Below are 27,882 nucleotides of genomic sequence, written 5' to 3'. Positions count from 1 at the left end.
TTAGAGACACTAAGATTAATGTACTTTTAAGAAGTGAATGCAAAGGAAATCATACTCTCTTATTAAGCCTTCACTTTCTAACATTTCAGTAATGCATGAAGGTCCAGGATCCTCTGTTTGCACCAGCTGTATTGGTATATCTATAATCTTGTGCGTTTCCAGTAAATTCGTCAATGGCCATCTGGTTATTTTGGGAGTGGATTTAGTTGGATTGTTAAGAAATTCCATCCACCATGTATATTCTTGGAAATTCAAAAAATTCTTCATTTTCATGACGGCATGTCTGGCCATTTCAATCCTGCTATCATCATAGTGCTGTTGGCATAGTTTAGGTATACCTATTCAATGAAATTATATCATTAGTTTTATAACCTTAGAGCTATTTTTATAATGCTTTTAGTTTCAATGTTTGGTTGGCTTGATTGCTTTGTTTATATATTTGTTTGTTGAGGCATTGTAATTATAGATTGATATCTGCAATCAATAGATAGGCAGGACTTCTTCAGTTTGTATACTTTTGATACTTAAATTTTATTGGATGTTAAGTATAATGCAGATTATAATGTGTACAAGCTGAAGCTGTCAGGGGAATTTTCACAATTCAATTATACTTTACACAAGTAAAGCTATTGTTTTAAAAAATCTGAGAGTCCAACATATTTCTTGATATTCCTAACCGGATGATTATAAAAACAAAAAAAGAAGTATACTTAGCAACAAAATTATTTTCATTTACCTGTGTATTATATAATGTAATTTTTTTTCCCAATTTGATGTTTTTCTATAAAAAATAACATTTCACAGCAGTTTTATACTTTGACTTTTATTATTCATCCCTTATTTTTATTAACTCAGTATTTACATTGCAACATAGATCAAATTTATTTGTTCATTGTGTGTTTATTTGTGTCACTTCGTTTTTTGATTGAGTTAAGTCATTCCAATTGATATTTTATCGTGTGTCTTTCTATGTTGTGATGTTATACTACTGTTTCAGAAAAGGGAGAAGGTTTGGTACCATTAAAACGTTTAATCCCGCTGCAATTGTTTGCACCTGTCCTAAGTCAGGAATCTGATGTTCAGTGGTTGTGGTTTGTTTATGTGGTTCATAAGTGTTTCTAGTTACTCGTATTTTATATAGATTAGACCATTGGTTTTCCCGTTTGAATGGTTTTACACTAGTAATTTTTGGGGCCCTTTATAGCTTGTTGTTCGGTGTGAGCCTAGGTACTGTGTTTAAGACCACACCTTGACCTACAATGGTTTACTTTTATACATTGCAACTTGGATGGAGAGTTGTCTAATTGACACTCATACCACCTCTTTCTATATATATATATTTGTGCTGTTTGGTCTTTTTTAACTATCTGTTTGGTTTCAATCAAGGTTATAAACATGAATGCACTCATGTTTTAAAATCAGTATACAAACGATTGCTTTCAAAGCAATGGAAGTAAAAGAAATAGACATCCTTTTTTTAAAACCACCTAGGTTGAAACTTACCCTGAGGAATAGTGTTATTTCCTGTTATATCTAAATCAAACAATTCTATTTGGTTTTGGCCAGCCTCAGGCAACCAAGAATCAGTTGAAAACTTCCTATATTTCAAAGTAACATGGTTAGGACGGTCACAATAGAGCCTAAAGTAAAAAAATAAATATCACATGAGAAAAACAAACTAAACAAATGTTGCTCGTTTCTGGATCCTATTTGCTTATATTACATTATCTCAAGTAAATATATATCCTAGAAGTATGAAGTTAAAGTGAAAAGTAAAGGTTTCATGGACCTTTACTTTACTAGGTTGATTTTCTAGGCATTTCACTAAGCTATGAACATGATGAAATTATAGTCAAGGTCATGTCACATGTGACAAATGGAAACTTCTTACATGGCATCTTTATATAAGGTATTGAGCATGCAGATCTGCTGCCTACTGGAATAAAAGCTATGAACCATCACTTTCTGCAGATTAACATTCTATTATCTTGCAATCTGAGACTCTTTTCCATGGAATACAATAATTTCTGGGAATTATTTTATTCATCACACTTGGCCAAGGTATAAGTGCGAACATTAATTAATAATGAAGATACTCTGATAAAACTGCAGGTTGTTACTGCAGTTACAAGTATAGATATGGAATATTCTAATATGATCTTTTCCAACATAATGGTGCCCTTCCTATTTTTTTTTCTGATTTTGTCTGTTGTTTCCCTTATTCTTGCAGCTCATTTGAAGAAAATCTGATCAAAAATGCTCTATAAGTATTAGAAATCAGTTTTTGAAATTTCAAAAAAAAAAATTTCAAAAAAATGATGGTTCAAATCTGATTTTTCTGATTATTCCTAATTTTAATTAGAACTTCATTATCCAAGTGATAAGTGTGAGAAATGTACAATCATTTCTAAATAGTTTGTTACTTTGGCTAATGTTTTTCTTGCTATGAACTGTTACATTTTAATTATGATTAATTTATTTATAAGAGGCTCTAAGCTGTATGTCACTATAAAATACATACCAAAACTGATGTTGGAAGGAATGGAATGACATCTCACAAAGAGAATTGTCTAACCATGATTTGACATCTCGTACACATGCTAACACTTCCTGGTGTGGTTTATCATGAAAACTTGATTCTATTTCCTTTTGTAGCTGAGGAAGTGTCATGGCATTAACCCGTCGTAATCTGTGTGAAATTACTGAAAATCGTTGATCAATGTCCTCATGTGTATGTCCCTTCAGAAGGAAGGACAGATAAGCCTAAAAGTATGCAGAACACAAGAACAATAAATTGAAATTTATCAAGAACTAAGACATATTCTACATATATATATATATAGAAGAAGGGAATATTTGTCTATGGACAGCAACCCAGCAACAAATAATAAAATCACAAACAAACTTCTTTCCTTAGTGACTCAACAAACCTAACAGCGCACCATACACATGTTTTTGAATTCAAGGATCAAGAGTACAAAACTATAGGTTAAATTAAACAGAAATTTTAAATTTATGTTGTACTGCTGCATGCTTATCCTATTTGACCTTCAGATATTTTGGGACTTGGCATAGATAAACTTGTTCTTACAAGCATGTTGTGTGCAATAAGTTTAGTATGGTCATATAATTTTTCTATTATCATGATTATGCAATGCACCAATAGCAATTACTGGTATATATATAACAAGAGGCTCACAAGAGCATAAATCACTCACCACTAATATTTTGTGTTAAGGGCATACCATACAGTTACAGGGGAGGTAATGACATTGCTAACGTAAAATGTTATTTTCGCGACATCAAACTATGACATATCGGGAAAAGATGCATTTTTCAACTATTTTTTATCATTCAAACTGATTTAATTTGAAAACGAGTGCATGGACCCCTATTTTTTAAAACAACATGTTGTTTCATTTTGCAGGAAGATTATGTGGACCAAATTTTATAAAACTGTAAATAGAGGATTTTTTATTAATTTTGATAAATATACAGCAAAAAAATACGATTTTTTCTTAATTCATGACCATTTGATAAATATGAGTTATTTCTGAATAAAAAATGCATAATTTTTTAGGATACTTATAAAATACAAAAATTACAAATTATCTCACAAAAAACAATTTGTGTTTATCTTTTAAAACAAAAAAGTGATGGCTTTCTATCGAAAGGAAAAATACGGCCACAAATTCAAATTTTGAGCAAATATACAAAATTTCGAGCTCATTTAACTCAAAAAGTAGCACATATTTTTTTTTACATATTTGATTTAATCAGGCAAAAACTAGCCTACATGGAAATTTTCATCAAACTGTAAATTCAGGACCAAAACTGTATTGTATGCCCTTAATCAGTATCATTAGTTATTTTGAAAGTATGAATGTGCATTTAAACATGCCATTTTAAAGTTATTGCAAATTATAGTGTCTGCAAACTAGATCTATCAGCAAATCATTGAACATATCTTTTTTTCTAAATGGGCCAACAAATATTTAATCTTTTTGTATCAGACTATCAAAAATATTTGCCTAAAGTATATCTGACATTTGCCTGAATACACAGTGTTAAAATTTGCATATCATACATATAAACAGCCAGACTAACAATTTGCAATGAATTGCTACATTTACCTGATTGTACACAAATCTAAGTAATTTTCACATCTACACACATCCTTTCATAAACTTTTCTCCAAAATTCTTTTCAAACTTGTTTTAATATTTCATCGATCTATTTCAGTAGTGTGTTTTCCATATTTTATTAGGACACAAATTCCAAGAGTGTGGCATTTTTTTCTCAGATTTAAGAAATTTAGTTTCAATTTGATAAATCATTGTCTTAACTGTACATACATACATATAAACATATACAAGTACCTCTTTGACATATCCACTCAAGCAAAGGTAACCAAGGAATCCTATCACATACTTGTTTTTATTTTCTCTTCCACAATTGTCACATTGTACATATAGTTTTGGGGGTAGCACATTTGTATTACTGGTTATTGCATTAACAAGGCAGGTAATAGTTAAGTTAGGATCATGTGGCCATTGTAGTAAATCTGTATACAGATAGAGTTGACTGCCATGAACTAAGCATCCAGTGATGTGGGTTTTTAAAGCTGGTGCTCCACACTTCAAAAAAAATGTTTGGATTTAGTGCATGGACATGTTGAACTTCTGTACATATGTGAATCCTATAATCAAAGCTAAAAAATTAAAAAGAAGAATGTATCTATAGTACATGGATTCCCCAACCACATTATCATTTTCTATGTTCAGTGGACTGTGAAATTGTGGTAAAAACTCTAATTTGGCATTACAAATAGAAAGATCATATCATAAGTAACATGTTTATTACATTTCAAGTTGATAAGTCTTCATCTTCATCAAAAACTACCTTAACCAGAAACTTAACCGTGAAGTGGGACAGATGGACAAACAAACACACAGACCAGAAAACATAATGCTCATAAATGGGACATAAAAACAATTTTTAAGCCAGATTCCTTTACAGAACAAGTGTCTTAATCACTACTGTTGAAGACAAAGTGTAGAGGTTTCAAACATATGATATCTCTAGAGAGAGAGAGAATATTACATCAGTACTGATTTTTATAGCCAATCTGTTCATTTGTTTTATCCTCTATATCAAGAGAATACTAAATTCTATGTTGTTTCTAAAATATTAAGCTTATTCAACATCTGAAAATCTGCAAATAGGACTCTATTCTAATGTCAATTAACAAGCTCATATCTGTAATATTAATGGATATTTTGGAATTTCAACTTGTCAAATATATTGATCTTAAACCTACACATTTGTACCATTTGTATCTACATTATCAATGATTATAAAACAATTGAAAAATGGATAATAATTATTATTATGAACATCAATTTAGTGTTATCATTTTTGACACAATTACCCTTTCCAGATGTCACACTACTTACAGATATATGTCAATAACTTTTTAAAGTTGTGCATGCCTTATCAAATGATCAATATTGTTTAATTTGATATATTTTATAGTTTTGGCAATTTGATAGAAATATTGAACATTATTGTAGACCATAACAATCGCTATGGTGAATTCAATGTTTTACCTTTTACTTTAACCTAACAATTATCAAACCAAATTTAAAATCATCATTATGAGATTTGGTAGTTTCTAATCCAGGTAAATTTTAAAAGAAAAAAACCTGATTAAAACTTCATGGTGACTTACTGATCATCTCATATCTTATTACTTGGATAATTGACAATGTACAACTGTATACCTTTGGTTTAGTCCATCCCTTAAAGTGTGGAATGTTAGTCTTTGACTGATCCATTCCATCAATGATAATACTCATCACTTCCTTTGACTTCATACATGCTTCGTCTTTCTTCTTGTAATAGTCTCTTCTTTCACTCCTATAAAAAAAATAAGCATTTGCTTCAAAATATTCATGATATCGGATCTTCACTATTTGGCATTTAGTTTGGTTTGTATGCTGTAGTTACAAAGAAAGTGGAATCAAGGGAATGTACTACAAAATTGATGGCAGCATACAAATATATTGCTAAAACACATCTATAACAAAATATTGGAGAGGAAAATAACAAATGTCATGTGTAAACAAATTAAAGTAGAGGCTCCGCCATGTTGCATTATTTGTGATTGATTGTATAGTGTTCTCATTGGAAATCGAAAAAAAAATAAAAGACAAGAGGCTGTCAGAGTGACAGCAAAGCAAATTTTTGAACAGTTACTTGTGTCCTGTCATTTTCAATATCACAAAGACCATATCTCATGAACTGTTAAAGTGGAAATTGCCTATATTAAACTTGACATCCATTTTGTCATTAGTAGCAACATTTTTGAAGAAGCTTTTTTTGTCAAATGTAGTACAATTTAAGAGACATTAATATACTTAAACGATTCATTCTATTTTTAAAGTAACACAAGTGAAACTGCAAGCTACTGCTCAATGATGATACCCCCACCGCAAGTGTATATTATTAATAGTGTAAAAATATGCAAGTGTTTGGTAACCAGGAAGTTATTGAGTGATGAATCTGAAAAAGCATCACACGGTATAGCTGACTTATATAAACCTTGAAACCAAATTTCAGAAATCCTTGTATTGTAGTTCCTGAGAAAAATGTGACGAAAATTTTCAACTTGGCTATCTTGTGTAAAATCATACAAGTATTCGGTAAACAGGAAGTTGTCGAGCAATGAATCTGAAACACATCACACAGTATAACTGACTTATATAAACTCTGGAAATCCTTGTATTGTAGTTCCTGAGAAAAATGCGACGAAAAATATTCATGGGACGGACGGACTAACGGACTGACGGAAGGATGGACAGACAGAGGTAAAACAGTATACCCCCTTTTTTAATGCGGGGGCCGGGGGTATAAAAAGAAATGTGAATTGTATCATATAAGTTTTGGTTCAAGGGATTCAGATTCAATGTTCAGTTGAATAACATTACCTTTGTCTATCAAGGTGAACTTTTAAATCTTTTTTCAGCTGATCTTTTTTAACAGCATCTTTTAATTTATGCATCTCCATTTTAACCTTCATGCATATGTCACAAGGATTAATATTCTTTGTCTAAAAAGATAAAAGTATTCTAAAAGCAGATGAGATTATTGATCAGATATGTCCAAGTTTTGGAATTGAAGAGCCTGAATCACTCAACTGTAATATTTTGTATATCAATGATTATTTTTTTGCTATTTAATGATTACAAATATGCACACACTATTTCCATTTTCTTAATATTATAATTTTTAAAGTTGTTTTTTATAATTAGCCTTCAATACACTGTTCAATGACATCTGCCAGCTACACGTGTACACCTTACAATCATTCCATACACCAAATATAGTAGACCTACTGCATACAGTATAAGAAAAACAGACCAAAACACAAAAACTTAACAATAACCACTGAACCATGAAAATGAGGTCAAAGTCAGATGAAACCTGCCAGTTGGACATGTACACCTTACAGTCCTTCCATACACCAAATATACAAGACATATTGCTTATAGTATATGAGATATGGACTTGACCACCAAAACTTAACCTTGTTCACTGATCCATTAAATGAGGTCAGGGTCAAGTGAAAACTGTCTGATGGCCACGAGGACCTTGCAAGGTAGGCAAATACCAAATATAGTTATCCTATTACTTATAGTAAGAGAGAATTCAACATTACAAAAAATCCTAACTTTTTTTTCAAGTATTTACTTAACCATGAAAATGAGGTCAAGGTTATTGGACACGTGACTGACGGAAACTTCGTAACATGAGGCATCCATATACAAAGTATGAAGTATCCAGGTCTTCCACCTTCTGAAATATAAAGCTTTTAAGAAGTTAGCTAACGCTGTGCTGTAGCCGCCGTAGCAGCCGCTGGATCACTATCCCTATGTCGAGCTTTCTGCGACAAAAGTCGCAGGCTCGACAAAAATCATAATAACTCAGTTTAAATATGAGGCATATGTTTATAACAGTTTGTAATTTTCCTTTATCAATAGAATAAACAATTTTTTTTTTTTTAAAAGGTTCAAATACTATGTATTCTTTCCTTCAAATTTATGAATAAAAGATCAATTATTTACCTTAACAAAACTAACAATTTTCTCAAAATTTTCTGAAAAAAGTTGATAAAAACGTCTTTCTTTTATGCAAAGTCCAGGTATAGTTATGTACTCATCATACATATACTTTATATTAATGCAATCTGGCAATAACATTACATCTCTTTCAGGGCTTGGATCTCCGTACTCATCTATAAAATTGTCCATAAATGCTACAGCATGAAGACCTATAACAAAATAAAATACAAATTGTTGAAAAATTGATATATCTATTTTAAGTATTAATCCAAAAAGCAATATTCAACTAGTTCATTGTTTTATTTATTACTTTTAATCAATAATTTACAATGGACAAAACGATATAGAAATCTTCAGAAAAATTCAGAAAGGTTAGCATGGATCCTTGCATCATATTACTTAAAATCTAACAGAAGAATCATTTGAATGTTAATACTTCACTTTAATTAATAATAATATTTTAAATGGCTGACATTTCTTTTCTTTTCAAAGAAAACATACCTACAATCAAGGTGTGTTCTTGTTTCGTAATTTGAAATTGTATGCAACTGAAAATATGAGTTTTAAAAGCTATATATATGTCGTGTACAAGTTGCAATTTTGTTCAGGTTATAACTGGTACAAAATTTGAAAATAAAAATATATTCTTTTATCACAACACAAGCATTTAACCGTAAACATTTTTTTTATCATTTTTTTGTTATTGTCCGTTAATGCGATACCATTTCGGTACAGTTAAAGAACCCCTTTGAAGCAGTATAAATTATTAACAGCTGGAACCCTAGAAAAATATGGAATTGAACAAGTTAAAACCATGTTTAAGCAATATTTTGTACATGTTATAACTTGTATTTTTGCATTGTACCAATTATAACATGTACAAATTTTTGTACATGTTATATCCTGTACAAAATCGCAACTTGTACACAACATAATTATATATTTATAAAAATAACTATACATGCTATATAGGCAAAATCAAACCTTTGATATTATGGTAATGGGTTTTCCTCACTTTCTCTACCACCATTATGTCTTTCTTCAAAAGTTTATATATCCTGTAGTAAGTGGCAATACTAATTCCCAACAGATCAGTCCATTTCCTCCTGTAAAAAAAAATCACCATATAAAAAGCTGATACATTAATCAACTAATACTTAAATATTTTTTTTTTATTTCAACCACAGATCTGTATCTGTCATGTTAATGGAATCAGTATCTGAAGGAAATGTTATCCTTTATTTGTGATTTTTTACAACAAGTTATACCCTGCAGCTCAATACCAAATAACACCTCTGCTTCAAATTAAAACAATGAGGAAGTCTAAAAAATTAGCCAAGGGTTGCCCCAATATTCATTTGGATCATAAAAACAAACAGGTTGATGCCTAAAATTGAAATGTTAGTAAATTAAACAGTTAGAATAATAGTATTTAGGACTTTATCCAGAAATAAATGCAGATTACATGGCAACTTCATTAATAGTTCATAGTAAAACATACAAAAGCTTTTGGAAGCCAAAGTGTTGATTGGATTGTAAAAAGTCATTTGAACATCTGAACTCCTCATGGAATATCTACAGATCAATAGTCTGTTGTACTACATTATAATTTATTATACTTCACATTAAAATGCCACATTTTGATTGGCTAATACAACAAGGGTGTTAATTTACTCTATCACATGGCTGAGCGGGTGACAATTTTTTTTAATGTCACCCTTTTGTCTAGACCAATAAACAAGAGGCTCTCAAGAGCCTGAATCGCTCACCTGAATTTTTTTGGTTTAATCTCATATCAATGATTATTTTGGCTTTTCAATTTATTTAAATGTTCTTTGAATCGTCCTATTTTCTTCAAAAGCAAAAAAAAATCATTTTCTCCTATGTTCTATTTTAGCCATAGGACCTATGTTTCTTGACATACAAGGAAATGAAATATAAAATTTATACTAGATACTCTGAAACTCTAAAACTCATTTAGCCTAAGTTTGGCTGAAATTGATACAGCAGTTTCAAAGGAGAAGATTTTTTAAAGTAAGTCAACATGATGAACAAATTGTGAAAAAAGTCTTTAAAGGGCAATAACTCCTTAAGAGGTCAATTAACAATTTTGGTCAAATTGACTTATTTGTAGATCTTACTTTGCTTAACATTTTTGCTATTAACAGTTTATCTGTATCTATAATAATATTCAAGATAATGACCAAAAACTGCAAAATTTCCTTAAAATTACTAATTAAGAGGCAGCAACCCAACAATGGTTTGTTTGATTCATCTGAAAATTTCAGGGCTGATAGATCTTGACCTATTGAACATTTTTACCCCATGTCAGATTTGCTCTAAATGCTTTCGTTTTTGAGATATAAGCCAAAAACTGCATTTGACCCCTATGTTCTATTTTAAGTAGCGGCGGCCATGTTTTTTGACGGATCGAAAATCGAAGCACACACTTTGTGCAGGATAATCTAAGGAACAATCATGCTAAGTTTCATCCAAATCCATTCAGCAGTTTCAGAGGAGAAGATTTTTTTAAGTTAGCAAATATGATGAACAAATTGTGAAAAATTGTCATTAAAGGACAATAACCCCTTAAGGGGTCAATTGACAATTTTGGTCATATTAACTTATTTGTAGATCTTATTTTGCTGATCATTTTTGCTGTTTACAGTTTATCTTTATCTATAATAATATTCAAGATAATGACCAAAAACTGCAAAATTTCCTTAAAATTACCAATTAAGTGGCAGCAACCCAACAATGGTTTGTTTGATTCATCTGAAAATTTCAGGGCTGATAGATCTTGACCTAATGAACATTTTTACCCCATGTCAGATTTGCTCTAAATGCTTTCGTTTTTGAGATATAAGCCAAAAACTGCATTTGACCCCTATGTTCTATTTTAAGTAACGGCGGCCATGTTTTTTGACGAATCAAAAATCGAAGCACACACTTTGTGCAGGATACTCTAAGGAACAATCATGCTAAGTTTCATTCAAATCCATTCAGTAGTTTCAGAGGAGAAGATGTTTGAAAAATTGTTAACGACGACATACGACGACGACGACTACGGACGCCAAGTGATGAGAAAAGCTCACATGGCCTTTTAGGCCAGGTGAGCTAAAAATCGACAATTCAAAGGACAATGAATTGAATTTACTTCAAGTAACTAAAGACAATGCCTAAGTTCTACATTTTGGCACAGATTTTATTATTTGACTGTAAAAAAAATTTAAAAAATGAAACATTTTGCTCCACTTCTGTTGATATTTCTAATACCTGTAACGTTTTTACCCCTGAAAAAGCATTGTCAACCTTGGCTTCGCTGCGGTTGACAATGTTTTCTTGAGGTAACAATCTGCTCTATCACCCTCTCATTTCTGTGTTATTCATATAATGACATCCTTATTTTGTTTTGTAATCATTGCTGTGTTCTAATTGGCAAAACATAGATTGACAATCAGGCCTCTACAATAACTTTTTTTTCAACTTGTCCAGTCGGACAAGTACATACCAAAACTTACTTGTCCGAATGAAATTGTTACTTGTCCAAATTTTTTTTACTAAAAATAACCTTTTTACATCTTAAGTTGATTAAGGAACAAAATGAATTTAAACAATAGAACAGAATTTGATGTTTTTCTTTAAAATACTTTTCAAAAATATGAGTCAAGTACAACTGAATCTAGTCATGTCACAGGACTTACATGACTTAGGTTCTAGTTTTCATCAATGCTAGTCTCATCAGACTCTGCACATGAGGCACCATCTTCTGATAGGCCTGTACACTCATTTGACATTTGTATCCTATATTTTTCTAAGTTGAAAAAAGTGTATTCAAATACTATCAATAAAAAGAAGATAAGGTCTGATTACCAATGAGACAACTCTCAGCAAGAGACCAAACGACACAGAAATTTACAACTATAGGTCACTATATTGCAAGTATTGTTTTTTTCTACTTATGATCAAATATGATTTTGTGAATTTTTTGGTAAATAAAAAAAAATATTTTTGTGAAAAAATTACTGGTATGGTATGTATTATATGGAACAGAATAAGGTAGCAAAATGAGGTGCTGATTTGTTTTGGTCCCGAAATGTCTCCTGCCTTGCCAAACTGTCTATCAATCATGTCTAATAAATATGTCTCCTACGCCTACGGTGCCAAACTGTCTATTAAACTTGAAGCTAAACCTGTCGAGGTGACGAACTATCCTGTAAAGTTACCTTATCTACAAAGCGCATCATTGATTCGGATCAGTTAGACTGGTTTCCGAAAATAGTGTACCTTTTACCTTTTAAAATGTACCTGACAAAGAACCAGTTAAAAATTATCGATTGCAATTAGAAAAAGAAGAAGAAAAAAAACGGTTTTGCATTTGAATAAACAGAATACAGACACATGTCAAATAAATATTTGTTTTCTTGTTTTTTGTTTATAATTACTTTGTTCATCAAAGTTGGATTATTAAAATTTATTTTCTGAAAAATAATTGAACTTGTCCTGACGGACAAGCTTGATACAGCTTTTACTTGTCCGACCTTTTTTCCCTCTGGTACCGGACAATCGGACAAGCGTTATTGTCGAGGCCAGGACAAATGCGCACAAACTTACTGTTCTATCTGGGGTTTTTTCATTTGTATCCTAATAAATTATTTATTTTAGCTAAATTTTATTAATATGAAAATAATATGTTCATAATTCATAGGGAGGAAACAGGAACAGCCAAACATACCTAAGGAATTTTGTATACTTCGACCTATAAAGATATCATATTTGTCCTACTAGAATTAAAATAATCCCTTTACATCATGCTTAATGTTCATTTAACATGGGAAGACATTATATTTTATAATATTTACACACCACTTATGTCAAATGAATGTTCAGTGTAATTTGAGTAAATACCGACAAATATAAAGCCTACCCATTTTAAATTAGCATAGACCTTGACATAAAGGAATCATTTCTTAATTATCAACTTACATACAAATTATTTTTCCATGGAAATTGTGTTTCCTTTCCTTTTTTTTATCTTTATACATGGTATTCCTCATTAATTCAAGGATCTTTGTTGATCGTTTTTCACCTTGTCTATAACCTTGTAAATCAGATCTTATATGTTGGACTCTATAAATGATATTTTCATCTTGAAATAATGCTTCACTGCACTGCTGTTTACATAAACATGGACTTTTAAGGTCTCCTCTGATTTTGTCAGGAAAAAGTTGATAAGCTTCTCTGTTAACTGGAATTTCTGCAAAGTCACAAAAAGTCAATTTATAAAGTACTCATAATGTCAATATTCATCCTTTCATCAAGATTCAAAAGAAGTGCAATCTTAAATGTAATACAGTTTAATTTTAACAATGCTAATCATAATATCACCATGATCACAGGAGAGGGAAGGTCTCTTTCTACATCAAGGAATACACAGATATGTGGAATGGGTCACTTTTTGGATATGCCAAATATTTGAATGGAGTGCAATTTCCCAAGGTGAAATATTTATTAGTAGTAATTGCCAAATTTAGGTGATTTATCAATGGGTATAATATTTTAATTTTGATATTATTAGTTACTTAGTGTGCTAGTGACCTAATATGATATATATGGGGTCAGTAAATTCCATTAATGGGTTTCAAGCTTCATGACGTGTTCTTCATATATGAAAGTGTAATAATAAGCTTATACTGTGGTTTAATCATTATTTGTTGGATACCATTTTTCGTGGGTTTCTTGGGTACATGTGTTCCAAGAATTCCAATGTTAAACGAATAACAAATTTTCTATAGGCTTTTTAATGTAGAGATTGGCAAAACCACGAAATCCAATACCAACGAAAATGTAAGTTTTCCTCAATCGACGAAAATTGATACTCACGAAAATAAATGAATAAACAGTATCATGTAACTACATGCATAAGGTATTGTATATAATTTTTCAAATTCTTAAATAAATATCCCTGATTGAAAACGACTTTTCTACATATAATTGCCGCTTTAGAAACCTATTTGATAGTAAACAGCAAAAATGTGGACAAATGCTGTCTTCATCATGTTCACTTAGACTACCTACATCAAATATATTTTGCTTTCTAAGCAACGGTTTGTAGTCCCAACAAATTGAAGCAAATGCATTGGTATGCAACACAAGTATTAAAAGTACAGAATAAAATGAAAACTCAAACAACAATGTTGAAATAATAGGGTTGGTCCTATGTAAGATGCAAATACAATTACAATGTAGAACATGAAGTTTTTTAATGACTATAACAAGGGTATTTGGACAGAGGATGTTTGCTGTATGTCAACATTGGGTATATCTAAATCAAAGAGCTTGCTATAAATTAATAAAATGGGTATCTTTGTCAACTTTTTTGATCTCAATATATGGTAATAAATCTAACAAGTTCATGCTTGTGTCAATTTCTTTATTCCAGTTATGATTTTTTTAACCAATGTGTTCCACTATTCTTACACTTGGGAATCATTCACAGTCCAAATTTCCAGACACAAATCATTGTATAAATAAACAAGAGGCTTTTAAGAGCCTGAATCGCCCACCTATTATTTTTTATTTGCTTAAATCTTTCATCAATGATTATTTTTTTTATGGTTTACCCATATGTTCCATTTTAGCCGTAGTGTCTATGTTTCTTGACTTGCAAGGAAATGAAATACAAAATTTATACTAAATTCATTTGAGAAGATTTTTGAAGTTAAAAAACATAAAACAACTTGTGTAAAATTTTCCTTAAACATCTGTTAAAGGGCAATTACTCCTTAGGGTCGATTGACATTTTTGGTCATATAAAACTATTTTGTAGATCTTACTTTGATGAACATTTTTGCTGTTTACTGTTTATCTTCAATAATTTTCAAGATAATAACCAAAAACTGCAAAATTTTCTTAAATCAACCAATTAGTGGCAGCAACCCAACAATGGGTTCTTCTGTTTGCATGATCATTTCACAGCTGATAGATCTTGACCTTTTGAACATTTTAACCCCATTTCAGATTTTCTCAAAAGGCTTTAGTGTCTGAGATATAAGCCAAAAACTGCATTTCACCCTTATGTTCTATTTTAACCATGGTGGCCATGTTTGTTGATGGATCAAAAATTCGATAAAATTCATAAACTAGATTCCTAAAGGAACATTCATTCAAAGTTAAGAAATATTAGGCCCAATAGTTTCAGGAGAAGATTTTTAAATGTTAGCAATCTATGAACAAATTGTGTAAAATTGTCTTTAAAGAGCATGAACTCCTTAAGGGGTCAATTGACAAATTTTGTCATTTAACTTTTTTATAGATCTTACTTTGCTGAACATTATTGATATTCAAGATAATAACCAAAAACTGCAAAATTTCCTTCAAACTACCATTTAGTGGCAGCAACCCAACAATGGGGAAGTATTGAATGAGACGAAATTATTGAGCGTTAATAACGTATGGAAATGAACAAAATCCTGAAATCGAAAATTTTTCAAGATAACAAAAATTGGGGCTGGCGAGGATAAAAATCTATCAACTAATTTTAATTGGCCTTAGTTAAAAAAAAGTAACCAATAAATGTTTCATCCAATTACCTTTAATACATAATAAAAACCAAATTGATCTATTTTTTAACAAGAACATGTGTCCACAGTACACTGATGCCCTTCTTTCAGTATCATTTTTCATGTTCACTGACCAATGCAAATGGGGTCAAAACCCTAATTTTACATGCAAATTAGAAAGATCATATCATAAGCAACATGTTTACTATGATCAAAGTTTTGTGACTTCAACTTCACCCTAATCTACCTTCACCAAAAACATTAACCTGATTCAGGATCGTGAGTATGGATGGATAGAAGGACGATCGTATGAGCAGATAGACACAAAGACTTAAGAACCATGATTTCCATGTTCTACATGTATTTTAGGCTGAGTATAAAAATTGGTGAAGCTATAAATCCAGAAAAGATCATGACATTATTACAAAATGAATGTCTTACCATCTACATAAGACTGCACACAAGAAGATGTATTACTATCATCCTCATCATCATCATCCATGTCATCATCGTTATTCTCATCAATGCTATTATCTGTAAATGGAAATGAAATACAAAAAATATATTTCAAAAGAAATCTTTTTGTATTTAAGAAAATTACATTAATTACATATATGGAAAGAAGGCAAGAATGTGTAGATTGACAAAACTGTTTAACATATCCATGGTCACTGTGTTAAAATTCAGTTCTCATATGAAAGTATCCTAGTGATGTGGCAGTATAAGATAATAGTTTTAATATGTTTGTGAAAAGTATTTTCATAAAAATTCTGAAGTGAACAGAAGGGATTGAATTATTTCATCCTAAAAAGAGTTCTGTTATGAATAGTTTACAGTCAAACCTGTACATTATGGTCACCCTCAGAAGAGAACTTAAATAACATGAAGAAAGGTGGCCTATTGAAAAGAGTTTCAAAATGCATAGTTGTAGCTAACATTATCATGCAAAAAAACTAATTTTCAAATCCTTCCAAATTGATTTGAACTAATGAAACAGGAACTTGTCCAACTATTTAAAAAACATATCTAAGAACATCAAAGTACATTTTATACTTGATTAAACTGAAAATTTGACTCTTCTGTTCTGAAGTGTACAGAGCAATCAGTTTTTAAAACTATCTTTTCCATAGGACATAGGGTTCTCAACTGACCTAAGTTTTTTTACCTTGACCTATGATCTGCAGAGTTCTGTATAGTGGCCGATCCAGAAATTTTCATAAGTGGGGTCACACTGACTGCTTAAAAGGGGGCCCACTCCAGTCATGCTTCAATGATTCCCAATATAATCAACCAAGTTTTTACCACAAAAAGGGGGGCATGACCCCTGACAAACCCTTTAAATCTACCTCTGCCTGCATACATATTGACACACCCACTGGTGTTAGTGAATAAACATGTTAAGTATAAACTTTAAAAATGTAAAGGTTTTCAAGAAATGAGCAGACACAATATTTTATGGAAGGATAGACTTATCACTGTAGGGCGACCGACGTGGCGGACCTTAATAATTGAGTGGAAAGAGAACAAAGAAATGGAAGAATTGCAAAGTCTAATTGTACTGTGACAAGACCATTTAATATATAAAAAAAAATTATACATTATAATTGAATCAGTTTAATTGAGGTCTAAAGCTGGCATTTCAGTAACTGCTAGTAGTCCTTTGTTAATGTATGTATCATTATCATTTTGTTTAGTTTCTTTTGTTATCTATATAATTCTGACATTTGGCTCAACCGTCTTCTTTTGAACTGAGTTTTACTGTGTGTATTGTTGTGTTTTGGTTTTTCTACATTGGCTAGAGGTATAGGGGAGGGTTGAGATCTCAAAAAACCTGTTTAACCCAACAGAATTTTTGTGTCTGTCCCAAGTCAGGAGCCTATGGCATTTCTTAGTCTTCTACGATTTATACTTTTAGTTTCTTGTATATATTTTCGAGTTTAGTATGATTTTCATTATAACTAAACTAGTATACATTTTTGTTTAGGGGCTCGCTAAAGCACGCCTCTGGGTGCGGGAGTTTCTTGCTGCATTTAAGACCCATTGGTGGCCCTTGGCTGTTGTCTGCTCTTTGGTTGGGTTGTTGTCTATTTGACACATTCCCAATTTCCATTCTTAATTTTACAGAGATTTGTTTGCCTGTCCACATGAAAATCAGAGAAAGACAATCTGATGGACATCAAAATTGCTTATAAGTTCAAAGTCACTGGACCATGAATCATGATCTTGTTGGCAGGGCCTAGAAATGGTAGACAAACTGAGATGTACTGTAAGTAATGCAACTTTAAACAATATATCACTGATCAGTAGATCCTATTAAACAAATTTCACTACAGTTGACGCCAACGTCAAAGCTGTCCCAGCAGCTGTCACCTGAAAAGAAATCCTTTCATCACAGTCAAGACTAAAATCTGTATATAATGAGTGCTTTTAATATAAAAATGAAACTGATTCATAGCAACTATTTGTTTTGATTGCCGGTGGACAAGATAACCAGAAGAATTTAAGTTAATTAGTTTATCATACTGTATTTCTATTTGATAAAATAATACTAATTGTAACATAATACAGCATTTTTCCTTAAATGTTTTAAGGTTTAAATGTTGCTTAATAGTTCGGTTTTTGAAAAAAAACATAGTTTTAGTAATAAAAAGATTGATTTGTCATTCCATTAAAAAGAATCATGGCGTACTTTGTCCTTGCAACTTTATGTAGATAGGCAGAGCTTGGACTGTGGTTTAATCTGATATTGTTTATGTTAAACCTTGATTTAAGCTCCGCCATTTTGTTACGTCTCCATTTGATTGACAATTAAGTAAATGCACGAGGACAAGAATTTCGTTTATTTTACAAATAGGATTTCTACTTTCCGTCACCGACTTAATTATTTTAACAAAATTTTTAGACACACCTCTTACAACTAGGGGTTGGGAGGGGACGGCGGTTAATACGAATATTTTTATTGAAATTAAATTTTGTTGCAATAGAATTTTGTCAGGGAAAATCTTTCTTTTAAAGATTTTTTTTATGACAAATCAGAGCCGGAATAATTTGCTCTAAAATTTCATAGGCCCCCAAAAAATCAGATGGTATGTGCCTTAGAAGAACCCCGAGTCGCTCAATTCAGAAAAATAACTTGTGCTGTATTCCCAACTAGATAGGTTTCCTTGTGCGTGTGCTAAGCAGCGGGCTCAAACGACACTTCCACTGGTTTTTTATTGGATAATATATCACCAGGCCACTTTTGAATGATGTTACAAAACATATACACCATGCCTTACTCATTAACATATTTAAACGAACTCATCCTGCAGTTTCGTCGTTTAAATGTTAACTCGTAAATAGCGTGGTATATATAATACTTACCATTTGATAATTCACCATCCTCAATCATTGCTGAACATGCTGAATCTGTGTCATCATTATCATCATTACCAATGTTATCATCAGAGTCCAAAAATGGAGTTAAATCAAATACTTGTAAATAAAGAAAAATAAAAAACTTAAAATTTAAACATTCTGTTTAAAGTGACATGAATAAGTAAGCAACATTTTCATTATGCCATAATATAAACAAAATATTGAGTAATATTCATTTTCTACTTTGTAAAATAAATGTATGATAGTAGAATAGTCACTTCAATGCAGCCTTTCTCAAAATATGACATACAATTAAACAATTCTATTATAAAGCTTAAGGATATGAATATATTTGTAACATTTAATAACCAATTGTTCACAATCTTTGCAGAGATTTTAAAAAGATTGATTAAAAAAAAAATAATAAAATAAATTTTAATCATTATCTTTATTGCAACTACATGAACATGAACTAAATGTTAAAGATTAACAATCAAGGATTTAAATTTTAATCTGTATGCCCTTGGCAGTACATGTTAATTAACAGAAGATAAAGGATTCGAAGGTGTTTTTATATTTTAATTACCAATAACGGTGTCTAATCAGTAATAGCCATGCATATTTATGACATATGTGAATTTAAATTCATATTGTGTTTTGTTAACAATTTTAGAAAATTGACAATTAAATATAAATTATATAGTGTTGTTGTCAAATTATACCCGATATTCATTTGCAGATTTGGCTATGCATAGAATTATTGGAAATACGGAAGACATGATAATTACATGAGATATTTCCCTTAACAATTTACATTACAATATCGTCGTACCAGTCCTCGATTTAGGCGTTTCAATATTTAGTGTTTGCTTTATTTTTGTGTGTTTAATTTTGGCACTTTCATTGGAGGCACCAAATAAACCAAAGTAAAACTACAACCAAAATAACCCAATTTACGGTAATGTATAATGGGGTATACCTGTCAAATTGGGACAAAGGATTAAATTAAGATGTAATTATTCAGTTGTTGGTAATGAGGTTTTTATCAAATATGAGAGAAAAATAAGATAAGAACTGTAAAATAAAGTAAACTTTATTTGATTCCCAGAATGATAAAAAAAAATAACTTTCACCATTAACTTAAGACTGATATATATCATTATAATCTGTTAATGCTTTAGATCTATCCTATCTAGAAGTTTTGGGTTTTTTTTTTAAAAAGAAGTCAACACCTCTACAAGAAACTCTCAATCCTCTTTCAAATAAGTTTAAGAAAAATAATCCTTTTTGTGAATTATGTAACTTTGTGCTTTCAACAGTTGATTTTTTTATGAGCAATCACTCCCCTGCAATCAGAAAAATATTATTTGGCACAAAAACATGTCAATTTCTTTTCAACTGTCTCCCCTCAACATACCTTGGCAATATTCTTGTCATTAATACAACATACAAACGCTCTACATTTACATGGACTTTTATCAAAGAATAAACTTATATATTTAACAAAAAATCATGAATTAACTTTAGGTGGTGTCAGGCAAATGTCTGTTTAACTGTAACAAACCATATGTAGGGAAAGTTCCATGACAGACACCACCCCAACACCCAGCCCTTGCTTGAAGCTCTGGATCAGCAATTGATATATAAAAGTTTATGCAAAGGAGCTTTCAATGCCAGAGGCTGATTAGCAACCCTATGTTTCACACTTTGAAACTTTTTTCTGAAGGCAAAACAAAAAGAGCATACCATTCATGCCATTATATACCATTCTATTCTAAGATATAAGAATACACAGTAAACAATAACAAGTGTGTCAATTTTACATAATATCAAATTTTCATCAACATAAAATAATACCACACTTACCATTTGATAATCCACCATTCTCAATCATTGCTGAATCTGTGTCATCATTATCGTCATTATCAATGTTATCATCAGATTCCAAAAATGGAGTTAAATCAAATACCTGTCCTGTAAATAAAACAAAAAAGTTCATTTAAACAATTTTATTTTCATTGACACGAATGTGTGCACACACTGATATGTCTCGCCTTCTTTACTAACCATTGATATTAATTTGATAGTCCTAAATATAAAGCTTTACTACAACAATCACATAAACTTAACATGATCCAAGAAAATGAGGTCATAGTAATAAATGTATAAACCAAAAGAAAAATACATGTACACCTTACAATCATTCAATAAACTAAATAGAGTTGACCTATTGCTTAAAGTTTCTAGAAACAGTCTTAACCAAAAACTAATTTTCAACACACTACATATTACAACATATGTATAAACGTAATCCTAGCCATGTCAGTTTATCTTCCTGTTTTAATGTTCAGCTTTAGTGCACAACTATGCAATTTAGTTAAAATGTGTGAACCATAACACTAATCTAAATAATGTTTAAACCTAAATTCTAGCTTTATCATTTATTCTTATAGATACTAGGTTTATCACTCCTTTCTACAAATGGTAACCAGACACTGGTTTCTAGGTCTGTATGAATTTTCCATTAAAATAAAACATCATACATGTCATACTAAGAAACATGCATGTAATGTAATTATATACATGTACTAACCATGCTAACGTTCAATCAGAGTAATATAATACTAATCATTTTGCTAATTACCATTTGAAAATTCATCATTCTCAATTTTTCCTGAATCCGAATCTGTGCCATCATTATCATCAGATTCCAAAAATGGAGTTAAATCAAATCCTTGTCCTGTAAATATATGCAATACAATTTTAAAATCTTATTCAGTACATCACATACTTTTTCTGGGGTACTTATTTTTCGTGATTTTGGTATTGTAGATATATTTGCATGTACGTGATGTAGGTATAGGCCAAGTGAAAACTGTCTGACAGGCATTATTACTGATCATGTAAGACACATGTATGCAAATAGCTAGTAAAGTTATCCTACTACTCATGATAACATAAACATTAACATAACAAAAAATCTTAACTTTTTTTCAAGTGGTCAATGAAACCATTTAAATTAGGTCAGGCACAATTGACATATGACAGAAGGGATGTTTTTAACATAAGGCATCTTGTACAAACATGACAAAGTAAAAAAAGTTCAAAAGACATTGATTTTAAACTAGATGTGTCAAAGCGACACGTATGGCCCCGTCCCAAAAAGTTGAAAAATCTGCAGATTCAATATACAATGATATAAACACATGTGGACACAAACATGATGGTAGCCTCACATATCAAAAATCAGCTCAAAATCTGGAGGGGAATAGAGAAAAAATCCGTATAACTGTGATTTTCAATAATTTATCAAAGTCCAAAGCCTGTAATTTCAACGAAAATTAGCGGAGCAGAACGAAACTTTAACTTGACCTATAACTCATCATGGTTAACTCACATACCAAAAATCAGCCCAATATCTGAAGGCTTTTAGAAAAAAAGTCCGTATAACTGTGATTTTCAATAATTTCTCAAAGTCCAAAGCCCGTAATTTAGGCAAAAATTAGTGGAGCGGAACAAAACTTAAAATTGATCAGTAACTTATCATGGTTAACTCACATACCAAAAATCAGCCCAATATCTGAAGGCGTTTAGAAAAAAACTCTGTATAATGGTTTGTTACGGAATGACAGAATGACGGAATTATGAACAAGGGTAAAACTATATGGCACCGACAACTTCATTGCGAGGCCATAAAAATGTATATCCCTAAACAAGTCTGTTTTTCTCGCCCGATGACGCTACAAACATTAACATGATTAAGGAATGTAAGGTGTTCATTTTTTATATAGCTGAATATATAGACTAAGTAATACCATATGCACCATACACATGATAAGCACTAAAATAAATGTATATCATCTCTATTCTTTTGACAGAAATAAAAGAGAAGCAAAAACAGACAAACCTGAATCTAAGTTGGAAGGTCTGTGTGTCAAAACAAATGTAATAGTGCCATGAATTAGACTTGGAACATCAGGGTGTTGCAAGGTGATTTGTTGAAAATTGTCACATAAATATTTTGTGAGTGATGATCTTTGCTCCTCAGTCAAATTCCTAGTTTCATCATTGTAGTCCTCACAACTATCCAAGGGATCTCCTATTTTTGGCATTAATTTAATGTTTTTTGAACAATTTTGAATATATTTCAAAATATCTAGATGCATATTGCTTATATCCAGCATTAATTTTGAAAAGTCACCTTTAGTAAATTTCTCTCCTTGCTCTGACGTATCTTTGGGACAACATAGAAAGGTTTTTGTGTTGTTTGTCCTTTGTTGATGAGTTTCATCAATATTTGGAACATTAATTGATTTTGTTTCAGAATTGTCTCTTCTTTCAGGGGGGTTCCTTTTTATGTGAATTTCTGATGATTTCTTCTCTACAAATAAATTTAGATCTTTAGATAAAGTAAAATTGGAAAAAAATCAAACTATTTATAAATGTAAAATGGAAAAAACATTAGTATGATTGTTCATGTTGTTATGACTTGATGTAGATCTTTAGAAGTCTTATGTTTAATAGTGATGTTGGGTTTCCTCTCTCATTCATTTAAACTCGCAAACAAATTTATACATGTTATAGATAACACTTACAAGTTACATCCTTATATTCTGATCTTAATGCAAATCATCTGAGAAAATAAAATATAATTGAAGTCCAGCATAAAATAAAATGTGAAGTATATCAACAGAATTTGTGAGAAAGTTTTTAAAATTTAAAAAATTTTCGATAATAAAAATAATGCAATGTTCATTTCTGTAATCAGGTAATCTGAATGTTATTCTTCTCTTGTATAATTTTTTTCAAAATTTTGTGCTTCAACATATAGATTTGAAAACAATACATTTATTTTAGTATTTCTGTTCTTTACCCTGTAAATGGTACAATGTACATGTATATTATAACACAATTTCCTCCATACATTGACATAAAAATAATAGTTTTTTTTTAATTAAGAGGTTAACACTGTAAGCTGTACATGTAGGACTGTTCTTTCCTGAGGTCCTCAAGAATATACATGTACATGTATTATTTAGGTGTACACACATTTTAAGATCAATTTGTACAGTCAATTTTCAGCTCTTTCATTTCAAAGATTAGTGCAAGAATACTTTAAAATAGACCAAATTCTTTTGTCACTATAATGCATATATTTACTAATTTACATTTGCTTATTATAGATTTTGCTATTTTCTAATTATTAGGTCTTTCCACCTTTCCGTGGAAAGACCTATTGAATTTGTTCTGATTATTATTATTATTATTATTATTTTTTTTTTTTTTTTTCTTCCGCCTAATTTTTTTTCTTGCGTATTATTGATGTTTCAAAAGATGTCGCTTAGATATTTGGAATATGGTATCGTATAGTTTATACGCTTTAAAAATTTACAACTGTGTAACAAAATACTTTACGTTGTAAGAGTTATCTCCCCAAACACTGTTTTTCTTGTGGCCACTACTCCTTCGCAACCGTTAAAGATTACGACAAATTTATTTTACCAAATTGCTCGTTACATCTTCAGGATTAGGATATTCATTTGGACCGAAGCTTTACGGAGACTCCATATGAGAGTTATTCCCCCTTTTCCCTTAAATTAAGTGATATGCATTTCTAAATGGTAAACCATAAGTGATAAAGACATAGGGTCTTTAGATTTGGGGTCCTTGGTCGAAAATAATAAAAATGAGGTCAAGGTCAAAGGTCAAGGTCATATTCTAAATTTTGATTTTGGCTTATATTCATTTATTTTCAAATACCTTATGACATATCGACAAATAATTTTTCATAAATTGTTAGTTGCGACATGTCCTTACTTGTATATTTTGATTGAAAGGGTGCGCAGACAATAAATAGGAGTTTTTGCCCATCTTACATTTAGAATTACGCGTAAAGTGATATTACTAATAAACCAAACATATTAAAGACCTTGGGTCTTTTGATTTAAGGTCCTTGGTTTGTGAACTTGAAATTGAGGTCAAGGTCATAGGTTAATATGACGTTCTAGATTTTGACCTTTGCTTTAAATTCATATAAATACATCATACAGCCATAGGAACTAACATTTTAAACTGATTTTTAATATTTCAATATCAAAAAAGATCTTTTCTAGTGGAAAGACCTACAATTGTTCTCTGAACAATTGGTTTTTAATTTTTTTTAAATTTTGTGCAATATATATCAGTATACAATCACAATTTTATTTTTTTTTAAATTAGAAAATACCAAAATCAATAAAAAGCAAATGTAAATTAGTAAATATATGCATGATAGGAACAGAAGAATTCGGTCTAACTTTAAAGTTCATACCAAACTACATATATACATTCTCATATCATTTACACTACCTTCGAGGCTATTTCTATTACTTTCTTCTGCATGACCATTGCCATGAAAGTTGCTTGTGGAAGGTATGCAGAGGTCACAATTTTTCACATTCACACTGTTGTCATTTGTCACTGTACATGTACGATTTATAGCCTCTGAAAAAAAATTCTATACTGTAGTATTATCATTTACATTTATTTTACATACCTAGTACGCACATACATGTATTTTGAACATAGGCTAGCTTAATATATTAAATATAAACTTAACCGTGACACTAAAAAATCCATGGACATTGATGGAGGTCCACAAATAGTAAACTTTAAACATGAGGCTCACCCGATTTTTTTTTTATTTGCATCAATGATTGTTGCACTATTTCAATATTATAAACATGATCAATGTAAATATACTGTAAATTCAGAAATTATTGCGAAGTTTTTATTAAATTATGAAAAATGCGACAGAGCTGTAAAAGCATTAATTTGAACTCTCATTTTGAAATATTTTATATTTATAAACTAAACAGGATTTTTCTCAAAATCGTAAAAATTTAAATCACATTTCAGTCTAAAATGACAAAATCGCAATGTTTAATGCATGCAATAATTTCTGAATTTACAGTCATGACAGTACATCATGTTTCATGAACTATTAAATACATTTTGTAAGAAAAATTGAAAAAGCGTCTTCCAGAGGAGTTAAATCAGTTAAACTCCTATACTTCAAGGCGGGTGGTAAAGGGTTATTTTCGTGCACATGTTTTCCCATTTTTATTTCACGTGCAGTCTTGGAAAAGGTTCGTTATTCACTATGTTTTACTGAAATTGGCAAGACATTTTTAATTGTTCATCGTGTAATGGCAATTTTATTTCGCGTTTTTTCATGCAGATACCCCCTTTAGGACCCTAATTTAATTATCAAATAAACAGGGAAGTGTTCCATCCCCACCCCGCCCACCCCCCTTTTTACTCCCTGATATCTTATATATAATTAGACCATTAGCATGATTAGTATTACAAAATCACCAAAAATTAGAATTCATGTATATAAAGTATACAGGTATAAGAATACAAAATATAAGTTTACTGTGTCATTCATGTCAATTGTAAAAAAAACAATTTTATTGAGGATAATTTTTACCTCTAATGTCTCTTATACATTGTTCAATCAGTTGTTCACATCCTTATTTATCTGTTTATACATGTTATAAAGATAAAATGTTTTCTATTAGCATGATTAGTATTATAGTTTTAGACTACTTTCGCTTTCCACTTGTACATGTCCATATTTTACTTTTACTAGGTAGTCCAAATAATAATGACATATTGAAAGGCTATTATATTGTTTTTCTTTGACGCCTTACATAGGAAGGCTTCAAAGCAAAAATTTAAAATAGCCTTCCAAGACTACATAACTATTTGGACTAACTTTTAGGGCTTTTAGGTAGTCCAAATAATTATGACGTCTGGGAAGGCTATTTTATTTTTTTTCTGGGACGCCTTCTACAACGTTGTAGGAAGGCGTCCCAGAAAAAAAATAAAATAGCCTTCCCAGACGTCATAATTATTTGGACTAGCTTTTAGGATGACCACGAAGTCGCTTCAAATGTCAATTATATTTTACTTACATTGTATTCGGTCGGTAGTTATATCCTGCATTCCTTGTTTATCAATATATGTATTAGTCCATCTTGACATGAGTGGACCCTCATAGACCATCAAATTAGTTGTAATATTGTGCAGAAGTCCCCAGCGGATACTTAGGAAGGACACCATCTTGGTGCAAACTTGGGGCGTGTTTTATTGAATCCGGATATATTCGCCCTAATTCATGTTCGCCCTGATACCTGTTCGCCGAAGGTCCATTCGCCCTGATTTTTATTTATATATTTATTGTTTTCTAGTTGCATAATATTTATTTTTAGGACAGAGTATATTTAAGTTTGTTGAAAAATTTGCCAAATATTTGTATTGACGACCAAATAATTATTTTCCCGGATTTACATAGTTGAATACTGTACGTACAATGTTTTTATCTCAGGTTTTTATCTTTATTGGTATTTATTACCAATTTAAATACTTTTATGCAATCAATTTATGCAGTAAAATAATACATACACTGAATTAGTTTTGTAAACACACACGTGATTTTTTAACCGATTCAATATGATAGTCACTCACTGTGAAGTACATTTTATCTGAGACTAGTCTATATAGTAGTCTCAGATTTTATACACGATTTTTTTTTTATATTATCTAAGGAATGAATGTAATAAATTTGTTTCTGCCTATTCGAAATAAAATCAAACATGTGGTGCACACTTCAAATAGACAGAAATAAATATCACAGTCATTCCTTATAATTCTTGTGTCCGACGCGCTAGCCTGACCACTCGACCACCTACGCTCTAGACAAATTTTACCAATCATTGAAATCGAATATATATAAAATGAATCGATTAATTATTTTATACCTCGACTACTTACTTACCCATTAATTATTGAGATTG

The 27,882-nt window shown here is 30.8% G+C and overlaps 1 protein-coding gene across 5 annotated transcripts; it reads right to left on the bottom strand.

The window, feature by feature from the left end:
- On the bottom strand, positions 1–27,882 carry LOC139501510 (uncharacterized). Of its 5 annotated transcripts, none has more exons than XM_071290616.1 (16): positions 27,864–27,882; positions 25,391–25,525; positions 22,950–23,423; positions 21,687–21,782; positions 20,909–21,016; positions 19,049–19,159; positions 16,127–16,219; positions 13,110–13,380; positions 9,108–9,229; positions 8,127–8,332; positions 6,990–7,111; positions 5,784–5,919; positions 4,380–4,637; positions 2,522–2,763; positions 1,504–1,640; positions 1–338 (listed from the first exon to the last, which is right to left on the bottom strand). In XM_071290616.1, exons 1-16 carry the CDS (start codon positions 27,865–27,867, stop codon positions 16–18), a joined length of 2,838 nt encoding a protein of 945 aa, XP_071146717.1. In that variant the 5' UTR covers positions 27,868–27,882; the 3' UTR covers positions 1–15. The 5 variants fall into 5 exon arrangements, with proteins under 5 accessions (XP_071146717.1, XP_071146719.1, XP_071146720.1 ...); XM_071290618.1 differs by having other exon boundaries at positions 23,244–23,423; XM_071290619.1 differs by lacking the exon at positions 27,864–27,882 and adding an exon at positions 27,001–27,175.

The sequence above is a fragment of the Mytilus edulis genome, chromosome 13 (genome assembly GCF_963676685.1).
Source record: "Mytilus edulis chromosome 13, xbMytEdul2.2, whole genome shotgun sequence".
NCBI lineage: Eukaryota > Metazoa > Mollusca > Bivalvia > Mytilida > Mytilidae > Mytilus > Mytilus edulis.
This window is presented reverse-complemented; position numbering and strand designations above follow the sequence as displayed.

Excerpts from the sequence above, each read along its gene's own strand:
- LOC139501510 (XM_071290616.1), bottom strand. Across the intron at positions 7,112-8,126 it reads AAATTGTTAGTTTTGTTAAG|ACAAAGAATATTAATCCTTG; the intron begins GTAAATAATTGA and ends TTATCTTTTTAG. Across the intron at positions 339-1,503 it reads AAATAACACTATTCCTCAGG|GTATACCTAAACTATGCCAA; the intron begins GTAAGTTTCAAC and ends TTCATTGAATAG.